At 41.1% G+C, this 17,680-nt stretch overlaps 2 protein-coding genes across 5 annotated transcripts; one reads left to right on the plus strand and one right to left on the minus strand.

Annotated features, from left to right (window-relative positions):
• Positions 1–10: 10 nt before the first annotated feature.
• On the minus strand, positions 11–14,412 carry ascc1 (activating signal cointegrator 1 complex subunit 1). Of its 4 annotated transcripts, XM_076093886.1 has the most exons (12): positions 14,121–14,411; positions 13,913–14,015; positions 13,720–13,817; positions 13,465–13,643; positions 13,217–13,350; positions 11,850–11,969; positions 11,620–11,744; positions 11,005–11,078; positions 9,515–9,659; positions 7,613–8,186; positions 5,432–5,573; positions 3,157–3,355 (listed from the first exon to the last, which is right to left on the minus strand). In XM_076093886.1, the coding sequence occupies exons 1-9, from the start codon at positions 14,233–14,235 to the stop codon at positions 9,543–9,545; spliced, it is 1,065 nt and encodes a 354-aa protein (XP_075950001.1). In that variant the 5' UTR covers positions 14,236–14,411; the 3' UTR covers positions 3,157–3,355; positions 5,432–5,573; positions 7,613–8,186; positions 9,515–9,542. The 4 variants fall into 4 exon arrangements, with proteins under 4 accessions (XP_075950000.1, XP_075950001.1, XP_075950002.1 ...); XM_076093885.1 differs by lacking the exons at positions 5,432–5,573; positions 7,613–8,186 and adding an exon at positions 11–1,436 and having other exon boundaries at positions 2,610–3,355; XM_076093887.1 differs by lacking the exon at positions 7,613–8,186.
• On the plus strand, positions 14,406–16,289 carry anapc16 (anaphase promoting complex subunit 16). The gene is made up of 4 exons (XM_076093891.1): positions 14,406–14,564; positions 14,876–15,021; positions 15,782–15,856; positions 15,948–16,289. Exons 2-4 carry the CDS (start codon positions 14,880–14,882, stop codon positions 16,055–16,057), a joined length of 327 nt encoding a protein of 108 aa, XP_075950006.1. The 5' UTR covers positions 14,406–14,564; positions 14,876–14,879; the 3' UTR covers positions 16,058–16,289.
• The last annotated feature ends 1,391 nt before the right edge of the window (positions 16,290–17,680 follow it).

The following is a 17,680-nucleotide window of genomic DNA, read 5'->3' on the forward strand; positions in this document are numbered from 1 at the left end:
CAAATCCAACACAAATGCAACTATTTTTATTCAATCTCTTCATTTGGAGGTTTCAATGCATTCTAAAGACCAAATGCAAAAGGAAGAACCATGCTTTTTCCATAAGAAATGAAATAATGACAGGACTACAGTTGACAAAAAGACATTCCCCCACAACGAATGATTGTTTTCATTATCAATTAATCTGCTGATCTATAAACTGTCAGAAAATACAGAAAGATTCCCAATTGGCTGCAATTTCCTAAAGCCCAAGGATATGTCTTCAACTGTCCTGTTCCATACCTTCCTACCACCATAATGAAGTCATACCACGCCCTATTATGGCCCTGCAGTGTCAAACTATACCTCTAAGGCTCTTGTTATGAGCTGATATTGAGCTTTATCAGTGCATATAAGCACAACAAATTTTCAATTAAATTAGCACAAAACCGTTGACACATAATTAGCCTGGAGCGCCTCCTTTTCCCACTTGGTAGTCCAACCTCGGTCACACTACCTGCTTCAAATCCTTGTAAATACGATTTCAAGGTCCAAGGCAGACGCTTGGAAACATACATGGATGACAATTTTGTACAAGGTGTAGGACAGAGGTGGCACTGCCTTTGATTCAGGGAACCTCTCTGGAAATTCAACATTTCTTACCGTATGTATAAAAGCATTCAAATCAACTCAGGGTGGTGGTATTTCTTTGTATTTTCTATGTTGGCTGCTTAAGTACATTAAAGAGGTGATCATTTATAACCATTTCATTCTTCACTTCTCCCAAAAAATAAGACCGAATTTGATATAACTAAGTACTGTCTCATGCGTCGATACATTTCCCTGTAAATCAGCAAAACATAAGCCTTGGGTTTTTGACATCAAAACCTTGAGTCCTTGACTAAAATATGAAAAAACATTTTTCATGCTCTTGAACAATGATTGTCTGCACAACACTATGAAATAAGGATGGATCTGTGAGGCCGTTAGATGTCTGATAAGGCCTATTAAAGCTGCTGCTGTCATGCTACTCTTTCTTCAAGAAGACTTTTGCTGCACATCATCTTTTAGTCCTCCCACGTTATTCCTGTTGCTCCCTCAACTCTCCATGCCCTCGCTCCCTCCGTTCTCCATTTCATCCCCATGAAGATAAACGTAATCCGGCACCCTGCTCAGATTCTGTAGGGTTTAAGGTTACCAATATCGGCCCGAGGCCGAAGTATAGCCAGGGGCAGGATGGCGTTCCTGCGATGCTGGCCGAACTGACTCCGACACTGGCATCAAAACAGTCGATGTGGCAGATGCTGGCCTTCATGAGCGCGCGGAGCTACAGGATCGGAAAGCAAGGGCAGCATGGAGAAACGTCCCGCAGCGTCAGCCAGCTGTGCACGTCAACCGTACGAGGTGCTGGACATCAAGAGGTCGTCGTCAGTCATGTCACGCTCAGGGTGAATGTGCTGCAGAATAATGGTCACGCAGCTGAGCTGGGAAGCATTTAAAGACTGTGTTCTGCATTGCACCATTAGCTTTTAAAGATTGTTTGAGAGCTGAGATGTTATGAGGAAGCCTGTTTCTGTTTCTCCGGTCTCCTGAGGAAAATCCCACGTGCCAGAACAGCAAATGGAAAACATGTTGATGAAAGCGTTGAGTGGTTCATCTCTTAAGATGGTAATGTTTAAGGATGAGAATACTCAAAGGATCTCTCTTCTTTTTTTTTCTTTAACTGCAGACAGCTTTTATGAGCTCGGCTCTTCCGCTCCATCAATATCTGAAGTAGCAGCACAGTGACCAGGAACCCCCGTAGGACTAGTGATCACACAGCGAGCCATTTTCATGCTTACAGTACATTAGGTACAGGCAAAAAGGATTTTCTAGCATGTTAGTGCTTCGCTGATCACGTTGAATTCTCAGTCAGATCAATGTCAGCTGTGATTTGGTCCCTCCATCACTTTAAATGCAGCAGTACCAATCAGTCTAAATGCCCAATTCAAATCACACCGGTTTACTTGGATTTCACAAGTCAATCTTGTGGTGAAAAACCTCAGACGAGGGACCAAGTGTGCACACATCCAGGCAAAGATACAAAGAGATGAAAAATGACTTCACTGCAGGGCATAAAGGAGCTCTGCACACCGTTTGGCTGCATTTCTCTTTTCAAGGCAAAGTTTGGATCTGTAAGATGTTCTTCAGTGTCAACTATTCATTTGGAGCCCCAACTTGGTGTGCAGACATTATTTGTGCCCTGCAGAAATAATCCTCAGATGCCGTGAGCACTTTGACAGCCCCTCTGTGGCTGAGAGGCATGTGATGTTGCTGTTGAATGGAGAAATAGTGTTTCTTATTTGTTTAAATTATGAGATGCTCAAATGTACGTGCGGAGAACTGGGATAAAGACACATTCATCTTTGCACACACTGTCTCTTACTACTGGTAGGTTTCATTTATTTAGCACATTTTCTAGGGGCAGTTCATGTTTACCACACACAATGTAACTTTAGAGCTGTTATGGTAATTATTTCTGTAGGTCACCTCACAAAAACTTGTGCAGACGAGTGTCTGCTTTTATTTGAATTTCCATTCGTCATAACTGTAGCTATGTGAGGAGATGACTTCCCCAGTCTTTATCCCACCTGATCGATCGACTGTTGCTCCAACCAGCCGTCAGCTGCTCTACACCAGAGACCAGACCTTGCACCACGGAGGCCGGATCAGAACGCCCAGCTACATCAGCTTAATCACTGAAACGAGTGTGTACACATTGTCACGTTATAACAATCCCTTAATCTAATATTTTAAGAGTGGAAGCACCGCCACAGAACGTCTTCTTTTACACATCAGAGTCACGGCGTGGAAGAGCGCCTTTAATTGTAAAGGGGATTAACTGATGCCATCAGTTCGCCGCGTCGTTGATAAAAACGTATCGAAACCAAAGCGTGATCGGTTTACACAAAAAGAGGTGAGAACAACATCAGACAAAGACGGCAAGCAGTAGAATCTGAAGGGTTGCTTATCTGTAAATATTTGCTGTAAACACGTCCCTTTGCTGTCTTACAAATAGCTCACGAGGCTCAACACGAGCTCCGCTGCTTATCAGGGCTGTGCGTATTCTCACGTTGCAACAACTCCGCGCGGATCGCTTCAGGAAATCCTGGTACACAGCAGTTAATTGCAACAGGCTAGGGCTGGATGCTTTACACATTTATTTATTTAGTCCTGTATTTAAACAGAATGTTACAATGAGGCAACTCCATGTTCCAGCTGATGATAGTAAAATATTCAGCAACGACAATCCCACAGTGATTTACGGTCAACTGAGTTTCTTCATCAGCCAGCCACACTGAACACGTCTCATCCTGCTGCCATGTTCATCCGTGACCTGCAACACACAGTCAGTGATCAATATTTGTACTTCAAAGCACCCCGGGGCTGCAAATAATGAGTATTCTCATATACAATCAATTATTTAGTCTACAAAATGTCAGAAAATAGTGAAAAATGTTCAAGGTGACATCTTCATATTGGTTTGATTTGCCAAACAGACCATAAACAAAATGATGTTGCAATTTAAAATGATATTAAACTAACTGAAGCAGAAAATCCTCACATTTGAGAAGCTGGATTCAGTGAATGTTTGACATGTTTGTTTGATAAATGTCTAAAACAATCAATCAATCATAATTGTTGATTCAATTTCTGTCGATCAACTAATCAAAAAATCGAATACTAATGACTTTACATTGATTCAGTCAGGATATTAAGGCAAAGACAAACACTAATACAATCAATGGACTTATTAAAACTGTATTTATTAATGTTAGTGCCTTTCGTGTATTGTGCTGCATTGAGTCACATCTTTTGTATTCTGTTTCGTAATATATTTGTTGTTCCATCCGCGTGTTGTTATTTGTCAGCCTGTACATAAGCCGTTACATATTGAAGTTCTGCTTCTGCACTTCTTCTTCTTCTTCTTCTTCTTCTACAAGAAGCCACCGCGGCCTCTTTGTGGAGCCGTTACTGCCTGTGATCGGAGGCTGCCGCTGCAAAGTGTCCATAAAAAAAAGATGTAGCCTGAGAGCAAGTTCCTGGATAGGAGAACCATCACGAGGAGAGAATAAGTAATCTCGAGTGACTTACAGCTGTAAGTGGAGCCGCTCTAAATGCGCATAGATCTAATTCAATTGGACTCAAACTGGGTCACACAGCTATTAAAAGTGCAAAGTTAGTTCGAGAGCAGTCTGAAGGCAGTTTGCGTTTGCCAGGAAAGTGTAGCTGCTGGTTTTGCACTCGCGGGCAGCTGCAGCACGGCTTAAACATAGTGCAGCACGGGTTAAACATAGTGCAGCACGGGTTAAACATAGTGCAGCACGGGTTAAACATAGTGCAGCACGGGTTAAACATAGTGCAGCACGGGTTAAACATAGTGCAGCACGGGTTAAACATAGTGCAGCACGGGTTAAACATAGTGCAGCACCCTTTTCAATTAAATGCACAGAAGCTGGCTAATATTCTGAACTCATGACATGCTCAGTCGATGATTTATTTTCAGTCTGTATATCCAGCTTATACCAACTACTATACATGACTACACTACTCCGCTTCCTTCCAATAAGAAACAGCGTTAGGTGCTGTGTGAAGTGATTTAAGAGGAAGTCGGGAGGACGGTTTGTTTAAGGGTCATAGCTTCCGATACAGAGAGAGTTTACAGCAGTGAAGCCCCAAACTTCTGCATATTCAGCCTGAGGCCATCATGGTGGCAGCGGCTATCTGGTGAACATAACGGAGCGTTTAGCTGCTAAAGAGCCAGATATTTCCCTCACGAGCTGGCGGAGATCAAAAACAGAGATGAAAGGAGAGTGAATATTGGACTTCAGGTGTACAAGAGGACAGAAACACGACTCCAAATGAATAATGCTGCTCCTTGTTTGGCTGCATCTGGAAATAATGGGAACTGTTTGCTAACACAACAACAATGTTGTAAGGTGATAATATGTCAGTGTTGGGTTTACAGCTTCTTCTTCTTCTTCTTCTTCTGCCCCAAAGCAGACAGAGAAATCAATCCGTGCTGCTTTAATGTCTGGACTGACTAAATTAATTTGAAATTGAAAGGCTGCCATCCTGCCTCTACAGTCTGTACGTTGGCGCTGATATACAAACTGATTTCATGGTTAATCATTTAAGCAAATTATAGATCAAATATGCCAAACATTCAGTCGTTCCAGCTACATTGTAAATTGAATATCTTTCGATTTTTTTGACTGTTTGACAAAACAAGCGATTTCAAGATTTGTTGAGAGCATTTTTTTCAGTATTTTCTGACATTTTATATGTTTCACAATTATCAACAAAAGTAATGGAGATGAATGGAGAATAATAAAATAAATAGCTGCAGCTCTATTTAAAACGCTCCCAGTGCAAAGTGTACATAAAGTAAACAGCAGCCCAGGATGACTACCTGCTGTTCAAACACCCGGGCTTTGTGCCGCCCTCCTCCCTGTGTGAATGCAGTAAACAGACGTGGACAGCTGCAGGCAGCCTTCAGACTCAGCCCTCTGAATGATAAAGAGCTGCTGCTGCAGCGATCACCTGCCTCCTCGCTGGAGACCCAGATTAGACATTTCAAATACTCTCGCCTCGGCTGTCCGTCAAGGCCGTCCGTGCCCATTAGTGACAGAGTTAACGGTGTGACATTCAAACGGCGGCGACACTCAGCTGGAGAGTCGCATCCTAACATGAGAGAGCAGTGAAGGGAAGGGCGCGCTGTCATATTTCACCGCTAACAATATCCAATTTGAGAGATTCGTCGGCTTTGTCTTGCAGGATCATTTATGGAGCATCTTTTGTAACTTCTTTTTGATCGATCAAAAGACCCTCTTGAAACAATCTTAGGATTCCAGCTTGTTAACGGGGAAACATGACACCAGGAGTGCGAGGCGACCTACTGAAATGTCATCTTAGTGCTTCCTTGCCGTCAAGTTCACCCTTTCAGTTAATTGGATTCGGATCAGAATATTCCGTGAAGCTGATCAACATTGGCGCTTAAAAAAGGCACACATTGGTAAAACTCCCCGTGACCTTAAGATGTAATTAGCCACTTAAAATCGATTTCACGTGTGTGTGTTAGTACTCCGAGCATACAAATCAAACATATCTCGTGTATTAAAAAGGTCACGTCTGTCCGACATCATCTTTCACTCCGCCAGCAGATGTTAACGCCAGCTCCTCTGAATGAAAACTTAATTTCTAATCACACTATGAGAAATTGTAGTGCAGTTATGAATATCAAAACCCGAAAAAAAGTGCTAAAAAAATAAAATAAAAGTGTGACAATTGATCAAGTAAGACCGATTTCAAAAACAGTCTTTGCTTAAAAAAAAGGCTGCTTTGAAAACTGGCATGAAATTAAATATGCAAATTGGATAGAGACCTAAACAATACTAGATAACACAAGACTTCAGCTGCAAACATGAATGAATTCTCAATAATGAAAGGTTCAATGGAAGCTTTATGGGCTCATTTAAGGGATTTCTTTGCTTTCACATCTTTTAAAAATCACAGCTTTTTATTTCTAGACTATTAACGCAGTGGTTGCAGCCTTCTAAACATCAATGCATGTAAACAAGTATAGACAACTAAACAGGTCCGCGGTACCACGGACAGACACCGAGGTCTCATTTATGCGGCTCAGTGAGAGGAACGTGTACTAGTCTCCAAACTCTCAAGGGGCCAGGTTGGAAGTTTGTCCAGCAGGAAGCACAGAGCTGACTAATCAGGGTGAGAGATGTGGCAGGGACAGAAAAAGTATGCATGTCGGGAAGTGCGTAAGCAGGCTCACCCACACAGACGACAAAGCAACAGGATTGCTGTTGAGTCAATCCAAATCATTTCTCACACCATATTGAAAGTGCATTATTATGGCCGGCCATAAATCATCATTTCACTGAATTTATCAGCCAAAAATACCAGAACATTTGCTTGTTCTAGCTTCTCAAATGTAAATGTAATGTATTATTAAATATCTCTGAATTTTGACCTGTTAGTTGGACGAAACAAGTGATTTAAAGACTTTCACCTTGAATTTTTAAGCAGCATTTAAACGTTCTACAAATGGTTTATAACACACTTACGGATATAAGTGTTAGAAATAATATGACGAATGACAATACGGTGACAATAAAACTGTAACAATGTCAAATATGTCGTCATAGGAGAAGTTATAAAATGATGTACGTTACTAAACATAGCTGTTTACAACTACATTACAGTGTGTTACAAACCATTTATTAAATGTTTGTATTGGGTGTAAGTGTTCCCGATTTTTCACTATTTTCTCACATTTTATGATTGTTAAATAAATAATTGACAGATATTGAAAAACTAACATACATTGCAGTAGTCCAATACGTTCCAGATCTATGCAACAAAACATATGGCCATTTAACTAAAACATCTTCATAACAGACAAATGAAATGTCTTCAGTGGCTGAATCTGTCTGCGGATGACTTATGTTCCTTCATGTGTGTTTTCAGTACGATCATTAGTGAAGACATCTGTCCAACGCATCCTTAATCATGTCCCTGCCAAAACGAAGCCACGACGCACATTCTCAATGAATTTCATTAGCTTGCAAATCACCATCTCTCTCTCCTCCTCTGTGTGCTTATGAGCAAAGGGTTGGCAATTCCCAGAATCCTCTCTGTATCCGTTACCTGAGAGTGACATTATGCAGGATGAGTACTCCTGGTCCACAAACAAGCATGCACTCAGGAGACGGGGACTGGATAATTAGGCGCCTTTTCGTGGGTCTGATAAGATAACATTTTCAATGTCAATGCATGGGCGGCTCAACTGGCCGTTTCCTGATGATGACATTTGCATGTTCCTGTGTCTGTTGACATAGCTCCAGGACAACAGGGGGGGGGGGTCACACCACTTCTGAAATGGGAGGGTGGACAGCACGGGATGGCTGAGCTGACAAACAAATAGCGCCCTCGGTTTCCATCAGTGTAACTTTTGGCCGCTCTGCGATCGGCCTCCTGCATGCCGAGCAGAGCACATCGCCGGCTTAAAAACGCTCTGACGGAGAGAGAGAGAGCGAGAGAGAGAGAGAGAGCAAGTGGCCAGGCTCCGTGTCCGATGTCTGTATTCGCTGACACACACTCGACAGACGGGAGTGGGAACAGGGTTGTGGCTTCATGCGGGGACGGCACTGATGCAAGAGGTGGAGAGAAAAAAAAAACAAAAAAAACAAGACTGGTGTAATAAATCACGTCAGTGACGCATTAACACATTCATGAGGCCGTGAGAGGGAAAGGAAATGGGTAATACTTCATCAGTGTGAAACCAGAATCTTTCAACAAATACGAATGTTCGGAAATTTCCTTGTAAACTTCATATTTTCTAAATGTTTGATTCTCACCATCTTAAAACTAGAAAGGCGCCCTCTCACACACGCTGTATTGTGTGATTGAACGAATAACACTCGCAAAAGGATAACTTAGGCACTCAGCTGTGTCATCACTAGCCGACTAAGAATGGCGAGTGAGGAGTTCACATGCAGTCTGGAAATAGAAGGCGTTTCGAGAAAGTGTGAATAACCACGACCACGTGAGGTCTCTGAGCATGCAGGATAACTGGCCACCTGAGATATTGTGCAGTTTGCTGCAACGGAATTAGCCGTGGACAGACACAGAGGTGCACAGTCACTCACTCACAGACGCATGCACACGTGAGAGTGATTGCATGATCCTCGTTGCGGAGAAAGTAAATATATATAAATACAATATTTACCTCTGTGAGGTACAAAGTAGCAAATCAAATCAAAAGGATATCAAAGTTGTGTAATGAAGTACTTGAGTAAATGCAATTTGCTACTTTTGTTCAACAAAATGTTACATGTTCTATTTTTGATACATCTTTTCAGAAATCTAACTCCGACATGAATCTGAGACCAGACTGATTTAAAGCTTCTTATCTGACTTTGTATCTTCGACAATCCAATTTCACACACAACGTCAATCATCTCCTCCTCTAAGGGGACAGCAACACTGACATTAATCTACTGCGACTTCCAAAATAAAATCTATCCGTTGTGAACAAATCCCCAAACATGCAAAAAGTAAACAAGACCGTTTTTGATGTAAACTCTCAAATTTTTCATGTTTCTTTTTTGCTTGCCTGTGTCATTAAAAATGTATTTCTTGTCATTTATTTAGATGTTGTTTGACTCAGACTCCCTGAAGAGAAACGATTGTGTGGACACTTAAGTACAAAAACAGAAATCTGACTAACTTTTGCATTTCAGAGTGATTTTGCATGAACGTATCATCTTTTGAGTGAGATTTAGTCTGAATTTTCAATCATTTTGCACTCTAATCATTACATGTTTCTGCATAAAGTGTTCCTAAAGGGGTTTTAGAAGGCAAAGAATTAGGTTCAGATACAGGTCGAACAACCCTATGCTGCCACCTGCTGGACAACACCATGAAGACCACTTCAACGTTCTGCTGAAAAACTTCTTCATTCTTAACTTCCCACCTCAGAATCTGCTCGGTCCTGTTGGAGCTCATGAGAAGTTGGCGCTGCCTGCAGACGTGTAGTAGCCCGAACAATCTGTCGAATATCTCTGAGACAGCAGGACAGAATTCAGCTCACACCCTCCAAAACGATAGGCACCAAATTTCTGTAATGAAAACAGTATATCTTTAAATAACGAAATAACAACACCAATAATACAAAACATCATCATCGTCCCTTATTTGAAGGTAAGGCAGCTGAGCACTTGCTAAGCACCCTTGTGTCATTTTCAGAGCAAAGAAAATGAAGGATTTTGTTATTCAAACAAAGATCTTCTCTGCACCAGAGAGGAAAGGAAGGTGAATTTCAGAGCTTTCTGTTTTATCTGCAGTGTCGACTTGGTGTCACACACAAAGAAACTGCACCTGAAGGTCTTTAACAAGTGCTGCTTTAAATAAAGTAAAACTCTTATACAAGTGTTTTCTTGTTTCTTCAAATAACAGTATAAATCTTTCTACCAGCCAAAAAAAGGAAAGGTGAAGCACCCAGTAAAGTTTGGAGAAGATAAACTCAATATTTATGGAGACAGCCTTCTACTTATTTTGTTTTTAATCTTATGTCATTGTTGATATATTATTCCATTTTATTTTTGTATAAAATAAAATCCCTCATTTTGTGTGTTTTGAACCTTGTTCCAGCATGTTTGGCACTAAGTACCTTTGTTATGAAAGGTGCCGTATAAATAAAAGTTTATTATATCATGATTACTATTATTATTAGTCCTGAATGACGAGGATCTAAAAGGCTCGTGATCACTCCAATTAGGCCCCTATAGCAAAACATTTTGACATGTCAAAGTAAGGAAGAGCACAGGTGTAAATAATTAAATTAAAGACGGCTTAATTCAATTTGGCTGCATCAGCTTCTGGCTCGCTGTCTCCGCTCACTGGGGCACGTGAATAGAACGGAGTCATCGTTATTGTGATTTGTAACACCTGAACTTTTCCTACAGTGACGATTAACAATATCTGCAGTAAAAAGTGTAGATGTTTCAGCTAAAAAAAAAGAACCTCACACACTGACAGACTGGACAGACTGGACAGATTTAAATACTAAACATGTTTGTGATAGCTGCCTTCTAACAGATCAGGCGGGTTAACGTCTATTTACATATCGCAGATGGTCTTGGAACGTAATCCTTTAATACCAGCCTGAAATCATAAAACCTTTATGACTGGTAGGAGTGAGTTAGCCCCAAAATGAACCCGTTTGTTTGCATGCTAGAGTAGAATCAGAGAGTTCCCCCCCAAAAGACCTAAATCTCTCTATTTTTAAAAGGTATTATTTGGCAAGCTCTTATATCCTATATCTTATATGTGTTGAATGTGCAGACAACACGGCAAAAAAGTTAATTTCCACATATATTTAACATTTCTTATAGTATGTTTTGCTCATTTCAAATAAAATCGAACCAAAAGTCTGAATGTTTGCATGTAACTATTTCCTCGAACCTTTAATATGCTTCTGGCGTCAAAAGCTTCTCGTTCACTCGTGGTTTGTCTTTTGGGGCCGCCCGTGTCTTCAACTGGAAAAAAACACCAGAATGCAAAAGACAAGCTGAACAATGTAAGAAAACCAAAAGTGTCTCTCCTGAACAAATAAACATGTTTACTTGCTGCTACAGAGGGGAACAGCGAGGTGTCAATCAAGGGGATTTCGTTGTGAAACAGGAGCTAAAGCAGAAGAATAAACACTGGGTTTTAAATCTTTTACATTGTGGCCAACATGGTCAGCAGTGACACGGCCCCTCCCTTGTGTTGTTGGTCAGCTCAGTACAAATGTGAGAACTGGAGCTGGACTTTATCCACGGACAAACTGAATGGAGCCATTGTCGGAGTACTTGGAAATCATGACGCTCGGTGTACGTAAACAGAGCTGTGGCCAAATGGAGAACTGGCTGCCTTCAGGAATTTGTTATTGTAATTAAAGATTCAGCTTTGCCCTCGCTGCAGCTCAGGTCCAAGCTAAGAGATAATGAGGGGACATTGGCAAATATGTGACAAATAACCTTGTTTTTTTACCCTAACTGCTGGCAGATAACGCTGCATGCATGTTTCTTTCTTTACCTGTGGAGTCCTTTCTGAACACAGTGTTCATCACAGTGGCGTGCAGCTTCACTCGGTCCCACTCTCTGACCATCAGCCCGGCGGAGACAAAGTGCTCCACCAGCCGGTCCGCAATCACCTGCAACCTTAAGAGCAGCAATGAGAAGAAGAAGAAGAAGAAAAAAAAAAAAAATGTGGCAACTTTGTAAATTTATGTCATTTTTCACACGTTTTGTTGCCGATCCACTTACTTGTCCGATCTGTCTTTCACATTGACTTTGGCATACAAGACGTCCACCATGGCTGGGTCATCATTCATGTACTCTATACCCGTCACCTCCAGCGGCAGACGGTTTCCCTCCGTGATGTCTCTGATGGCAGACAGCGACAAGCAGATTGCAGTTATGGTTTTCAGACACTGAATCTTGAGCAATAAAATGGTTCCTTTGTTTCCTCTCTGTTGTACTCCAAGTATTCTTTCTTGTGCATGTGAAACTGAGTGCACTTATAAACTTATCTGATCCAATAATAAGAATTTAATCAGATTCAATCTAATTCTGCGTTTAAAAAGGATATAATTACATAATCTGATTAGATATTAAACAATAAAGCAGGTGTTATTTAATTTTTTAATAAGCCAAAACAAACAATGTAAGTCCGTGTCTCAGTACTTTCCAACTTACCTTATCTGTGGCACCCAGCCAAAAGTCTGTTTGTTATTACTGAAGATGTTGCTCTTTAAAAACGTGTCACACACAGATACTTTCTTTAAAAATAAAAAGGCTACGTCATGTCTTAAAAGAAGTTTTAGAAAACGTGAGTCAAACAGGAGGGGGCCTACTTTCTGCCCTGGATTTAGCGGTAGTGAGAACGACCACAGATCTCAGTATAGAGATAGAGAGTGAGGTTTGGCAGTCAGCTTTGAATCGTGTCCACACGTCATATATTTGTGCCCGTCACAGTCCCACAATGCAAAGTAGTACACGGAGTCCACTGGTCCAAAAGCAAACTAGCTCGCAGCTCTCCTGGCACTGATCCAAAGTGGGATAAATGTCACCAAGGGCCAGCTAAGTTCAGCCACGTGTTTTGTACTTGTCCCGCCCTATCTCTATTTTGGAAGTCTGTTTTTGCCCCACTCTCAGCCGTCATACCTGCGAACATAGGAGGCCCATTTGGTGTCCTATTTCTTTAGTCAATAAGTCTTTTTTTCATGCTGAATGACTTTTTTCAAAGAAGCTCATAAGCACATCTCTGGTAAACACAATATTTAAAGTGGTGCTTTTGGACGACTAAGAACTTCTTTCGTTGAGGACGGCCCTAATATAAACACAGTGCATATACACACATGTTCACAGTAATGAACCCAGTGCAACAGTGTGGCCCATCGATGAGGAATATGTTAAATCAAGCTTTGGCTACACATGTAATAATTGTTTGTAGGATTAAGTCATTGATGGCCTTTCATGGACTTTGTTCACAACAACAAATACATAAAATACCCACAGATTTATGCTTTAAAGCAGTATTTTGTGTTGTTTTCACCTCAAATAAAATATAAAGCTGTATAGTTACACAGTTTGAATCTTAGTATAAAATAACCTTTTTTTTTGGCAAATACCTGATGACGTTTTGACACTCTTGGAGGTGTTCGCATGCTTTTCTCACTTCTGTTTCATTTAATAGAGCCAGGGTGCCGATTGTCAGGTGAAGCTTTGCCGGGTTCTGAAAGATGCTTCCCTCTACTCCATTATCCTACACAGCAGGTAACAACAATTAGTGAATATTTAATTTATAATGTGCTGATCTTAAACCACACGTGGCCCCGACTGGCCCTCATCCACACCATCCATGTTCCTTCTACAGTACCTGTGAGCACTGCTGCAACACCTCGTCTTTAAAGCTCAGGAATCCTTCTTGAATTTTGGGATCGTTCAGAGGAAATGACAGGAAATGCGTGAAAGGCTGCTTCTTCCGGAAACTGTCAACAAGGACCTCAACTCGTGTGACTGCAGATGAGACTGCAGCTTTATGGGAACCTGTGATAACTGTCGGACAAAGGAAGAAAGTTGAGGGGGAAATCTTTTGTTTCAGGAACTGTTTTATGATGCTCTCAATCCTCACCAATCTGTCCTTCCACTCCTAGTTTTGGGATGTTGATAGATGTCTTTGTGTCAAACTCCAGACGTTTGCGTGTCTCTCCTTTCTTCCCAATGATGTATCTGTAGAACAAACAAAGTACGCTGTTTAGAAACAAAACATCTTGTGTTGATGCAGCACAATCAAAACATGTGCATTTAGTGGATAGTTAACTCACTTGTAAAGAACACTTGGGACATCGATAGCACAGCGGTATCCCTTATCAGTCTGCTCAATGGAGATGGTATCACAGGTTTCATCTTCTGCAAGGTCTTCACTCTCTAAACAGGATAGAACCACACATATACAGATGTATTACTGGTTTCTTTTCTTTTTTAAAGAAAATCTGTCTACTGCCTGCAGCACATATAAAGACAACAAGTTACCTGGTGGTCCCGTGTAAGACACATCTTCTTCTTCCTCATAATGTTCTTCCTGAATGATATTCCTTCGGTACTTTCTCCCATTTATATTGATAAGAGCTGGACGTAAAACGTCCATAATGTCAACCAGCTAACGTCAGCTGCTCTAACCCTGCAACACAAATATATCTCTGAACTATTACACGAAAAATGAATTAGCTTATGTAGTATTTCAAACACTTAATTTGCTAGTAAGTTGCTAGTTAGTTGACGTTTCGGTTTCCCTGCTTTACGACAGCCAGTGTCCTGTGTTTAATGATGCCGTCGCTTCAAACGTAAAACGCTGTCTTTGTCGTAAACTAGTGGCAAGACAAAATAAACAACATAAACCAACTGCACGGACTTAAAGTCGTTATAGATTTACTTCAACATCGACAGGAACGTAATATATATATTGTTTTAAAAAAGGTAAGTTATTGCCATATTTAGTCGGGCAACATTAATGGTGAATGGCCGTTGCTTACATCGGCGCTAGCAGGGTAGTTAGCTTTCTTGCTAGCCACTTAGCATTGTTGTCGCAGTTAATAACTTCATATCGGATTGTAACGTCACAATAAAAGCAAGGAAAGCAAACGTACTAACTTCAGCTTAAGTCGTGTGTGGCTATAGTGAGAAAATAGAGTGTGAAAACTGAAACGCTAGCTTGACATACTTATGATTTAACAGGTTATAAGCGGTGGTAATAACAGCACAACGTGTTTTATTTTGTGTTTTTAAAGTTCAATGGCAGCTTCTTCTTCGTCCTCCTCTGCGGGAGGTGTGAGTGGCAGCTCGGTGACAGGCTCTGGATTCAGTGCTTCAGAGCTCATCCCTCCAAGAAAAGTCCTGTACACATATCCTAAAGGTGCAGGTGAAATGATGGAAGGTGAGATAAAACACAGCCAAAGGCATCTTGTGTGTCAGTTGTCTCTCTCCTCCTAACTAGGGAGATGTTATGAGAATCCTATCATGAGACAAGACACTGTGGGTTCATTCTGTTACAGGTCATTGACATCGAGAAGGCACTGGGCCAAATAGTCTCAGGCAGTTGGTGCCCCTTATGCAATCACTGCACTTCATGACATTTGAGTCGTGTACATCGGAATTTACATTTAGGTCTCAGAGCTAAGCATCTGTTTTCTGAATGAAACATACAGACCAAACTCTGACAAGTGTTGCGACTGTTTTGTGGACATTTTCAGAAAGTCTCATATAAAAACGATGAGTGACACCAACCTGAGTCTATAATAAAGTCACATCACAAAGCTCGAAAGTCGAAATAATTGGTATGATTGAGGAGAAGGTTCATGAAACTTCGCTAACATAGAGCCAGAGAGAGCATTTCTTTCGCTTAACCTGTTCGCTGATGCACGGAGAAGGTTAGGACGTCTATATTGGGAACAACTGTTACAATTTGATGTTCGCTCGTTCGCATGGCGTCCAGTTAGGAAGAGGTGCAACACAGTGATGAATAGGACTGCAGCAATGCCGACGGTCTTAAGCTCTTCCGCTTTGTTTATTCAACTTCTCTTTCCGGATTAGCATGAAACTTTAATTCAGAGACACTAGTGAGCTAGTATCTTTGTGAACACCAACGCTTTAATTATGTCTTCACCAGCATTTAACTTGTGTGTCTTTCTTTTTAGATGGCTCTGACAGATTTTTATGCGAGTCCGTATTCAGCTACCAAGTTGCCTCCACACTTAAACAGGTCAAACACGGTAAGTCACTAACTATATATGCAATATTTGTTTTGGTTGATCCATGAAAAAGCTGGTTCCCTAATAAAGCAAGTGTCGTGTGTTCTTCCAGATCAACAAGTGTCTCGAATGGAAAAACTGGCGAGCTTGGTGGAGGAGCTGGAAGCAGATGAGTGGCGGTACAAACCCATTGAACAGCTGTTGGGATTTACGCCGTCTTAAATAGAAACACCCAGATGCCTTTTCCAAATTAAAGGAGATGGTTTATTTCAGTTCATAAATTATATTCCTTTTTGTATGGTTTCATTATATATGATGAGTGTAAAATATATCTGGAGATACTGAATGTGACATGTATTATTTAATCACTTTGACTATTGTGTGAGTAGTTTTCTTTTTTTTTTTATAAACTATGTTACTTTGCATACTATAATAAAACCACTGTCAACAAAAATCCCCTTGTTATGTGCTGATGACTAAACTATTTAAAACGGGTTGAGGCTACTGAAGGTGTATTGTCAGTCCAATCGGCTCTTAGCCTCAGAGATTAGAGACATATCTTTAGTGGCGTGTCCTGAAGTGAGGCATTTTGTTTTCACATGGCTGCACCGTAGACCGTAAAGCCTGAAACCTCCTCATTGCTGCTCCAACAGCAAAACAAAGAGAGCTTGTGAATAAAGTCATACTTGGACATTTCCCTGCTGTTTGTTTGTTACTAACCCACTTCCCTGAGTCCATTCCCTGACATGTTGATGTGCTCCTAAATCGTTGTGCTGTTTGTTTAATGTTCAAAATGTACACTCTATTACTCAAGTGAGCTAAAGTCTTGACTCTGGCCGATGTGGTCGTTTCTGTGTCACCTCTCTGCTGTGTTGACGGCGAGGAAAGGCGCCGGTCTCGGTGTTTTGCTCGATGAATGGATGTATTCAAACAAATGAGAGGGTGGGAACGGACAGAATGTACTGTTCTGGGTGTGAGCGTCTAAGAACGGTCCTGGACATAACAAGACACGCCTCAAGCCGCAGATTAGATTTCCTTTTGTAAGAGTTCAGAAGTTCATTTGTTTTCGCCACACTCAAATTCACTTTACAACTTGTTTGCTCATAGTTGTTAAAAGTTTTAAAAGGCTTTGCATGAATTGCTGAAGCCTTTAACTTAAGTCCCCCCCCCCCCCCCCCCCCAAAAAAAAAAAACATGACGATGACTCCTAATTCACTGCATCCCCCTCAGAACATATTGTACCGACATGTGTTTATGTCTTTCAGTTCCTCCATTACTTGAAGTACAGTCTGTCCCGCTCTCGTGTATTAACACAGCCTTTATCTGGCAGCTTTCCAATTTTTTTTCTTCAAGCAAACATTGAGTATATCATGTGCAGTGATGGCCCCCTTTGTACTGTATATGAAACAAAGCAGCAGTTTTTTGCTTTGCACTGTAGCTGTTCTTGCAGTTTTGCTTGGGTTTCCATCTGGTAAAGTATACCGCGTAACTCTCACCAACAAATGAACTCGTCATTTTCCCCATGCAGTGCTTTTTATGCCTGAAAGCACGTTGATGGCACCAGCGCATACTTTGTGACAGTAATGCTATACTGTGTAAAGCTATACCCTCCTGGTTCTATTGTTTGGCCTTATTTCCAGTGGTGTTCTATTTGAGTGCAAATGTAGGAAGATGCACATCTTTGAATAGAAAACAACTATCAGCATATTATCGTGTTCCCAGTGTTGCATTTTGCAGCCGGTTGTGTGTTGTTTTCACCTCTGTGTGGCAGATGAAAAATCATGATGTAATGCTTGAGCAAAACAGGTGACGTAATGTGCACTGCAACACTCAACCTGCTGATCT

Source organism: Anarhichas minor, unplaced genomic scaffold (genome assembly GCF_050575085.1).
Source record: "Anarhichas minor isolate MPS153535 unplaced genomic scaffold, ASM5057508v1 ptg000017l, whole genome shotgun sequence".
In the NCBI taxonomy this organism is placed as follows: Eukaryota; Metazoa; Chordata; class Actinopteri; order Perciformes; family Anarhichadidae; genus Anarhichas; species Anarhichas minor.

What these genes read in the sequence shown, in the direction of transcription:
- ascc1 (XM_076093885.1), bottom strand. Translation starts at nt 14,235, where the DNA reads ATGGACGTTTTACGTCCAGCTCTTATCAATATAAATGGGAGAAAGTAC. An exon ending in GAGTGTCAAAACGTCATCAG is followed by an intron (nt 11,970 to 13,216) that starts GTATTTGCCAAA and finishes GTCTGCCATCAG; the next exon opens with AGACATCACGGAGGGAAACC. An exon ending in GTGAAAGACAGATCGGACAA is followed by an intron (nt 11,745 to 11,849) that starts GTAAGTGGATCG and finishes GCTGCTCTTAAG; the next exon opens with GTTGCAGGTGATTGCGGACC.
- anapc16 (XM_076093891.1), top strand. Translation starts at nt 14,880, where the DNA reads ATGGCAGCTTCTTCTTCGTCCTCCTCTGCGGGAGGTGTGAGTGGCAGC. An exon ending in TGCAGGTGAAATGATGGAAG is followed by an intron (nt 15,022 to 15,781) that starts GTGAGATAAAAC and finishes CTTTCTTTTTAG; the next exon opens with ATGGCTCTGACAGATTTTTA. An exon ending in ACTTAAACAGGTCAAACACG is followed by an intron (nt 15,857 to 15,947) that starts GTAAGTCACTAA and finishes GTGTTCTTCCAG; the next exon opens with ATCAACAAGTGTCTCGAATG.